We start from the raw sequence: 9,722 nt of genomic DNA, 5'->3' as shown, positions 1-9,722 counted from the left end.
TTTCCCTAGGGATCTGTGAGAGAGAGAGAGAGAGAGAGAGAGAGAGAGTGTGTGTGTGTGTGTGTGTGTGTAAAAAGTTGTGGACCATTCCAAAAGCAATTACCATTGTCAAAATATTCTAGAAGAGTTACTTCATTCACTAAAAGATGAATACTATTTATTCAACTGTCGTATTTCATGAGCTTCAAATTAACCTGAAATAAAACATCTAATGTGGTATAGTTAAAAGATGATGGCCTTGGAGTTAGACCTTGCTGTGTTTATCTGTATTCATTTAATCAACAAATCTTAATCTTGTTATGAACTGTGCTTTGACAGTAAGTGAATAACCTTAGGTAAATTTTCTAGCTATTTTATACTGCACCAAAATTAAGGAAAGCTGTGAACATCTATCACAGTAAGATTAACTGAATTAAGTCTATGTGTCAGGTACTAGGTAGATCTTAGGGACTATAGAAATGTATGAAATACTGTCCTTTTCCTAAAAAAGGGGGAAAAAGTTTTAGACCCCGATGTTTAGGACTCCAGTTCTTCATTTCTTAAGCTGATGACTGTTGTCATGTTAAGAGACCTTTCTACTTACAGTCCCATCACAGTGAGAAGAGACAAGCAGGAAATCTAAGTATATGACACTGCATTGATGCTCTAGTCCTTTTAAGAAGTCTGGGAAGTTACCAGAAAGCCAGTAAGCCAGTGCTTGCCTAATTAGCACAAGACAATAGAAAGCAGAATGTTTTGGAAAAGTCTCTTCAAAATGAGAGCAAAGAGAGTCAGTAGAAAGATGATTCCTCAATAAACTTTGAAAAAATAAATTTCTTAAGTCAGATGCTTTTAAGAACATATTTTCTTTTTGCAGAGTCTGATTGCTGGTGAAGAATATAATTTTTATATGAAAATATACAGTGAAATACAGTGACATGAGAGATTAAAATACACATGTATTTTAGATTTGACTTTTTGTTGTTGTTATTCTTGTATATGGTGATAAAATTTTCTACAGTTTTTTTCCCCCAGTTTTAATCAAGTTTTAGTTTCTGTTTTAAATTTAAATAAAGGAAGAACATTCATTCATTACATTTTATTTGGCCTCTCCTACATACCAGACATTGTTTTAGGAGCTGGACACTATTCTAGACTGTCTTTCATACTTTCATTTTTGCCTCTGCAAATAAAGCAGACTTCTAGGGGATTGTGGTAATATGCCACTCCTTCCATGGACTTTTTTTTTTAATAAATGTCAGGGTCAGATAAAAAGGCAAGTTAGAGCAAAGAGTAGTTGACACTCTTTTTGTTTTTTTTGGTTTTTTTTAATTTATTTTATTTATTTATTTTTGGCTGCGTTGGGTCTTTGTTGCTGTGCGTGGGCTTTCTCTAGTTGCAGCGTGCGGAGGCTACTCTTTGTTGTGGTGCGCGGACTTCTCATTGCGGTGGCTTCTCTTGTTGCAGAGCACGGGCTCTAGGCATGCAGGCTTCAGTAGTTGTGACATGCAGGCTCAGTAGCTGTGGCTCGTGGGCTCTAGAGCACAGGCTCAGTAGTTGTGGCAGACGAGCTTAGTTGCTCTGCAGCATGTGGGATCTTCCCGGACCAGGGCTCGAACCCATGTCCCCTGCATTGGCAGGTGGATTCTTAACGACTGCGCCACCAGGGAAGCCCGACACTCTTTTTATTGCTTTGCTTTGTCTTCTGCTTCTTAGCGCCATTTCTGCTGAGAGAATAAAAGGAAAAATAACTTCTTAATATACATAAATATATATTTATATTATATGCTATGTGGTATTATATATATTTAATATGCATAAATATAAAGGTCTTATATCTTAGACCAATTGAAGTATTTGTCAATGAAATGATGCAAAATGGGGTTTTCTTGTAAATACACATGTAAAAAAAAAAAAGATGGGGTAGGAACATGTGAAACACGATTAGCGAAATACTGATGATTATTAAAGCTGAGTAATGGATATATGGGGTTCATTATTCTATTCTCTCTACTTTTGTGTATGTTCAAAATTTCTCATAATAAAAAAGTTTTAATAAAAAGGGAGATGCCAAAGGCTATGGCTCAGCCAAGAGTATTTGTGGAGTCCCGACTTTCAGTTGTCAACACCATGCTTTTCCCTTTGCTAGACATGCTTTCCTCATCGGCAAGCAGCCCTGCTCCTGATCCCGCTCCTGCCCCTGCTCCAGCTCCAGCTGCTCCTCAGCCTTCAAAAATGGCCAAGCCATTTGGGTATGGTTATCCGGCTCTGCAGCCTGGATATCAGAATGCTGCAGCACCACTTAATTCCGGAGTGCCGCCCGGTAGCCCAGCATATTCTGGATTCCAGCAGTATGCTCAAGTATGTATTTAGTCATAAAAAAAAATCATATAAAAATTGTGAAACTATTATCAATTCTGACAAATCCCTGTTGATTCAAATGGATCATAGGTATGAATACAGGTAAGTCTAGATCAAACATACATAGAATTTGATTCCAGTTTGTGTGTGTGTGTGTGCGTGCACACATGCGTACATAGAAGAAGATAAAAGGTATTACTGTGATTTTTCTTTTCTGCATTGTACTTCTATTTTTCAGGGGCTCTGCAATGTACAGGTATTAATTTTATGATCGGGAAATTAAAGTAAATGTTATTTTAAATTCTGTATTACTAAGCTGCCTTTCTCCTCAAAAAATGACATGGTATAAGTGTGGTTTGGGATTTTGGCCTCAGTTTTTAACTTGAAGAACTCTCGGTGACATATAACTGAAATTGGTAAAAGCCTCCATACACATACGTGCTCATTAATACATTTGTTCATAATTACTGCCATGACCTCTTTTGACATGACCTTTCTTGGAGTTACCTGTTAAATACCATATCAGTTTAATAATAGGACAGTAAGTATTTTACATTTATATTTATTGGGAAAAAAATAACATATAAGGAAACGATTTAAATGGCAGAAGCATTCTACTTACAATAAAAAACTGCTCGTAGTAGACTCACCTTACAGAAATTTCATGTGGTGGTGAACTGATGAAAATTAGAGGGGAAATAAGAAAACCATTTGTTCCTGGAATTTAATCTTAGAATTAAAGCACAGAAGAAAGAAGGAAACTGGGAGAGGCACTGGAGAAATGTGGTTGGTTAGTACAGATTTCCCTGCCTTCCATTTTGTTAAATATTCTTCATGAATATTTATTGGTCCAGATGGAACACCATTATTTCAGGGTAACTGAGCAATAATGATTTAAGCACATAGCTAGGATGTGCTTTTAAATTCTTACCTGTGTACTAAAAACAAGGTTATAGATTTTAATCTAATCTTAACATTAACAAGCTAATTTTAAAAGCAGCCATTTATTTTTGAATCCTAGTTAGAATATTTTAATTTAACTTTTAGCAGCTTTCTATAGTAAAATTGAAATGCCTTTAAATGTTGCATTTAGTATAACCCCAGTGGGAGGGTTCTGAAATCTAAGGGCTTTCTTTGTGTTCATTTATTTATGATGACCTTTATTAAGTAGTGGGAAACCCCAATGGCTGTCCTTTGAGGAAGAAAAAAACTTAAAATTAGTTTTTCAGGGTAGAAAAACAGGTAAAAAGTTGATGTTTAAAAATGAAAATAAAAAATAGAAAAATATTTTAGTGAATATGTAAAAAACCAGATACAGATACTGTATGGCTTTTTTTTTTAACCAAAAAAGAATGTGCATGATCAACTGTAGGAAAATGCAGATAAGCAAAATAGAAGAAAATAAATATCAATCAATACACCCACCATCAAGATTTAAAAAGTAACAGTTGGAGGCTATCCTTTTGGGTTTCTTGCTGTATGCATTTGCAGGAGAAAGCCAGTAAAGAAGCTGGTCATGTAAATGACTTATTTACACAAACAAATAAGCTGATAAATATGGGCATTGTTTTGCATTTTTTTAAAATCCTTGAACAGCATAAGAGGAAACCTTTCTATATTATTACATATCCTTCATCTGATAGCTGCATAACATTTTATAATCACCCAGTCTGCCACTGTTGGACATAACTTGAGTGTCAAAGTCAAAATACACACGTGTGCACAAACCTTGTGCATTCGTCTCATTATTTCCTTAGATGAAATCTCTTCAGGTGAAATTAGTGAATCATAGCACCTAATTTCACCAGTCTTTAGGATTTCTCTCTACTTATTCATTCAGTGAAAACTTAATTGAGTTTCTACTGTGTGGCAGCCCTACTCTAGGCACTGAGGTTACAAGAGGAAGCTAAGTGAACAAAACAGAGTTCCCTCTCTCAAGCAACTTGGTGGGAAGGCAGGGCCAATGGGACAGTAAGTAAGTAAAGCAATAAATTAACAAACTAGTTTCAGGGACTTCCGTGGCAGTCCAGTGGTTAAGACTTTGCCTTCTAGTGCAGTGGGTGCAGGTTTGATCCCTGGTCAGGGAGCTAGGATCCCCATGCCTAGTGGCCAAAAAACCAAAACATAAAACAGAAGCAATATTGTAACAAATTCAATAAAGACTTTAAAAAATAAAAACAAAAACAAGCTAATTTCAAATAGTTACAAGTGCTATGAATCAAGAGGAGTGGAAGAAATTGCAGGCATTGGGTATAAAGAGTAAACAGTCAGGAAGGCCCTCATTATAGAAGTTATGTTTGAGTTAATATTTGAATGATGGGAAAAGCCAGACATGGAACAGTCTGGGGGTAGAGGATTTCAGGCTGAGGAAACATATATACAGAAACGTTAAGGCAGGAGCAACTTTAACATGTTCTAGGACCAAAGTCCCAGTGTGGCTGGAACTCACTTAGCAATGGGAAGAATAATAGGAATCAGATCAGAGAGCTAGGGAAGAACCATAGTCAGAAGCTTGGATTTTACCTCAAGTGCAAAGGGAAAACATAGGAGATTTTATGTAATGGAATGAAATCTGATTTACGTATTTAGAGACTCATTTGGCTACTATGTGAAGAACGGATTAGGGCTGGGAGTATTTGAAAAGATAAAAATGGAAACAGGGAGACAAATGGAAGCTTTGCCATCATCCCAGAAATAGAAGATTGTGCTTTCTTCTAAGGTGGTATTGGCAGAGGTAGTGAAAAGTGGATGGATAAGGGATATCTTTTGACTTATTGATGGATTGGATGTGGTGGGTGAGAGAAAGGAAGCATCAATAACACTTAGGGTTTTGGCAGGGCATCTGGATAGAGGGTAGTATATTTACTTAGATGGTAAAGACAGAGGAATAGTTCTGGGAATAGGAATCGAACTGGCCATATTAAGTTAGAATACCTAATAGACATCCAAGTGGAGATGTATAGCAGACAGTAGTTGATCGGTATTTGGTGGTCAGGTATGGAGAAATAATGTACCAATTTATATTCCTAGCAAAAGTGTCTTTGCCTACTTTTCCGTATTACTAAGTATGCCAAGTATTCTATTTTATAAGCAAAAATATTGAATTATTTTCATAATTATTAGTTATTTGTGTTTCTTTACTGAAATCCCTGTTCATATTCTTTCACCATTATTCTATTCAGGTTCTTCTAGTTTGTAACATTTTTGTCTAATAATATATTGCAGTTTTTTCTGCCAGCTTGACACTTGTTTTTAATTTTAATGTTTTTTTTCTTAATTGGAGAAATGTTTAATTTTATGTAGTCATATTATAATTTCTTTTGTTTTTACCTTTGTATCTTTTTTTTTTTTTTTTTTTTTTTGCGGTACGCGGGCCTCTCACTGCTGTGGCCTCTCCAGTTGTGGAGCACAGGCTCCACACGCGCAGGCTCAGCAGCCATGGCTCACGGGCCCAGCTGCTCCGCAGCACGTGGGATCTTCCCAGACCGGGGCATGAACCCATGTCCCCTGCATCGGCAGGCGGACTCTCAACCACTGTGCCACCAGAGAAGCGCATTTACCTTTGTATCTTTTAAAAGTCTTTTCAACCTTAAGATTAGGGAAAAATTCCCTCTCTCTATATTTTTTTACTTTGGTGATTTCACTTTTTTGCATCTTTTAAGGTTTTGTTTTGGTACATAATGTAAATAATAAATCTCATTTCTCCCCCCCATATATATTCAATAGTTAGCTCTAATTTCACTGATATTTATTAAATAATCTATCTTTCCTCATTGATTAAATATTCCACCGTTATTTTGTATCCTAAATTCTTAAATTTAAATTCTTAAATTCTAAATTCTTATCTTAAACTTAGGTCTATTTGAGGTTTTCTATTATACACTGTTACTGATCCATGTAATCATTTTTGTCTCCTCCTTTACAGCTCTACTGAAAACTGAAAGAATCTCTTGTATTATCCAGTTTTGGTTTTTTTTCCTTAGGATCATCAGCTTCAGTTACTGTCAACAGTTTGTTATACTTGTTTGACCTATCCTTTACACACACACACACACACACACACACACACACCCCTACCTTTTCTTACTGAGGGTTTTAAAGCTAATCCTGGGCAAGGGGAGGCAGGGAGATGGAAAAGATAATTTCTTGCAAACCGTAATACCACTATCATATCCAACAAAATTAACAATAATTTCTAAATGTCGTTTAAAATTCAGTCCATCTTCAGATTTGCCAGACTGTTTCAGTATTGCTCTTCTGTAGTTGGTTTATTCAAATCAGGAGCTAAGCAAGACTTACTAATTGCATTTGCTTATGTCTCTTTAATTCTCTTTTTAATTTAAAAACAAAGCTCCACCTCCATTTTTTGTGCCTTTGATCTTTTGAAAAACCTGGGTCTCTTGTCCTGTAGAATGTTGCACATTCTGAATTTGGCCGATTGCTTCTTGTGGTATCATTTAACTCGTTCCTCTGTTCCATTTTCTATGTATTAGAAATTAGATCTAATGGCCCAATTATAGTCAGGTATATTACTTCATTTATTTATTTCCCTAAGCCAAAATATAATATATTTTGGTTCTGTGTACATCATAATAATACTTGGTTGTCTCACTTTTAGTGGTGTTAGGCTTGATTAGTGAGTTCATATGGTGACAACCTGATATTTTCATTGTGAGGTTCCTCATTATGCTTTCACCCAGTGGCTTTATCATCTATTGATATCTGTTTATCATCTATTCCAGATGACCATTACCTGTATCATTTAGTTCCATATGGGTTGTAAAATAGTGATTTTCCTGACTTTATCATTTTGCACTGATTAGCTGGAATTCTGCAGTACATTCACATAATGGGGTGCTTGATAACTACAAAAAAGAATATGGAAAATCTCTATATACAGACATAGAGTTATTGCCAGGACTTTTTTTTTTTTTAGGTGAAAAAAGAGGTCATATTTAGAGCAGTGTATATATTAGTTTATATTTGTAGATACAGACAATGGAAGATTAAACCAAAAACTAATAAAAATAGTTATTTAGGGGGAGGGATCAAGAGTGAAACAAGATATCTCTGAATTATTGTAAAGTTTTGACATTAGAATTAGGTAAATTTTGTTTACTCCAAAAAGATTATTAAGTGGAAAAAAAGATGAAAAGCAGTCCTTAAAAATTAAAACAAAAACAAGCAAACCAGTTTATCACGTTGGATACATTCTGATACAGAAAAAAAAGTATTGTTCTAACTAATCTTAAAACTCAGTATTTTGTATGTTCTCAATGGGAAATAATCCAAGGACAAAAAGAACTACAAAGAAATCTTTAATAACTTTACATTTATAATAATATTAGAGTTGTCATTTTGGAACTATTTTAGTATATTGTAGGATAAAACAAATAAGTAAGGCTGTTACCATTAGGAATCAAGGTTTTCAGCAAAAGAGAAGAGAGATGCAGGCATAAAATCAAAAAAGTTAAATTAAAACACCATCATCTTAAATTTGAATTGGAAATGTCAATGTGAATTGATTATTCTTTTTCTTCTATTTACAAATGTATTATGTTTTCTATCTATACGTATTGTAGAAGTCTGGAAGTAATAACAGCACACTAGCAGTGAACACCCTTATTATCCAGATTATGGTCTCTAGATACCATCCCTACTTAAAAGGAGCCAAGAATCTTTTTTGGATAAATGATTAATTTGAAGTCTGAAGGAGGAATGGTACAAAATGTCATGCCAGAAAGCAAGGAAGCTAACAAAGACAATGGGTTCATATCAAAAGGACACTGGGGTCAGCTTTAAGGGGATCTCACTGGCCAAAGATTGCATAGTTTGGCCATCAAAGTGAATAGTAACTAATTCGTTAAGTCACTTTGAGTTAATAAAAGGCATGAATTCAGAATAATACTAAAAATATAAAGGGAAGCAAAAAATAAGCAAAGCAGAACTCATTGAACATCATTGCCATTTCTATGGCATCAACTCATTCTGAAAATTGAAAAAACTTTAAAAACAAGCATTTACTCTGCTTTTCCAGTAAGAAAGATATTCAGAGAAACCAAATTCTTGATGTTGAAAAAAGCATTATTTAAATTTTGTTGTGGAGTTTAATCATGCAAATAAGGTCTAAATTTATTCAGCATTTTTGCTTTGAGTTTTTTCAAGAGTGCTTTGAACTGAGCTGTCCTATTAAGTTATTTTACTGTTACAAAGCCAGATTTAAATTTTTTTTTTATCTTCTTGCTTTTCTGTATGTTAACATCCTATATATAGAATAATAAATTTTATTCTTGTTTGTTAACATTGTTCTTTTGTTTTGCTTTCAATTGCCTTTTCAGCAGTATCCTGGTATGAACCAGCTGTCCTCCAGTCTGGGAGGTTTGAGTCTTCAGAGTTCTTCACAACCAGAAAGTTTGAGACCTGTAAACCTTACTCAGGAGAGAAATATTTTACCCATGACTCCTGTCTGGGCTCCTGTACCTAACTTGAATTTAGACCTCAAAAAATTAAACTGTAGCCCAGAGTAAGTATTTAATTTATAATCTTTAGTAAGTAAAACCTTGTCAAAAACGTTGTGTGACTTTCAAAAATAGTAAAAGTACTATGGTATTAATTCCTTGATTGGAAGTTTTGTTAATGTGAACTCTTGTAAATTAGTTTGTATAGAAATTCTAGATGTAAAATTCAATTTAGGTCATTGGATCCTGTCCCCATCTCTGTCGCCATCCAATCTCATTCCCTATCATCTAATGCTAGGAAAATTTTTTTCTATTTTAGTGAAGGGTTTTAGAAACCCAAATCTAACTATATTTTTTTTTCTTAAATTTCTTTTTCCTCACTTTTCACCAGTAGTAACTTCTGATGTCTTCTAAATAAGGTGAAATCTTTAAAATTTTATGCACTTCAGTCTCTGCTTGAAAAGGATACAGACGTCATTTGTGTGATCCCAAGAACAGGTTTAGATAAATAATTTTTCTCTGAATTTTCTTTTCCCACTCAGTGTAGAATGAGAAGACCATTGCCCCCAGGCATATTTATCCAGCCTGAATTTAGATTTGGATTTTCTTTATTGAATATTTCCTCACCTTATGGAGAAGTTTAGCTGGCAGCCTCCATCTGGTGGCCACAAACCCCTGGTGTATCGTCTGGGTTGGATGAGCTCTGTTACTTACCTCATAGTGCCCCCAAAACCAAAAGTTCTCTGTTACTACCTGCTTTCCTTTCTTCTGTCTCCTAAGAATAGGATATTCCTCTGCACCCAGACATCCTCCTGCTTGTGGAATCTCTCCTCAAAAAGTAAACTATGATTCACAGACAACATTCACAAACAACTCTGATTCACAACAACATCACAGACAACATTTCTTCCTTGTAGGATTAGT

The 9,722-nt window shown here is 34.9% G+C and overlaps 1 protein-coding gene across 1 annotated transcript in view; it reads left to right on the top strand.

Moving 5' to 3' along the window:
- LOC103074859 (protein transport protein Sec24B) overlaps positions 1–9,722 on the top strand; it is a gene marked incomplete at its 3' end in the record, with an annotated part of 80,739 nt that overhangs the window by 56,206 nt on the left and 14,811 nt on the right. Inside the window, exons 6-7 of the mRNA XM_007452166.1 lie at positions 2,129–2,340; positions 8,679–8,863. Coding sequence (XP_007452228.1) covers positions 2,129–2,340; positions 8,679–8,863 — 397 coding nt within the window. The remainder of the gene's footprint in view (positions 1–2,128; positions 2,341–8,678; positions 8,864–9,722) is intronic.

This window comes from Lipotes vexillifer, unplaced genomic scaffold, assembly GCF_000442215.2.
Source record: "Lipotes vexillifer unplaced genomic scaffold, Lipotes_vexillifer_v1.1 scaffold22, whole genome shotgun sequence".
In the NCBI taxonomy this organism is placed as follows: Eukaryota; Metazoa; Chordata; class Mammalia; order Artiodactyla; family Lipotidae; genus Lipotes; species Lipotes vexillifer.
The sequence above is the reverse complement of the archived record's forward strand: the minus strand, read 5'-3'. Positions and strand labels throughout refer to the sequence as shown.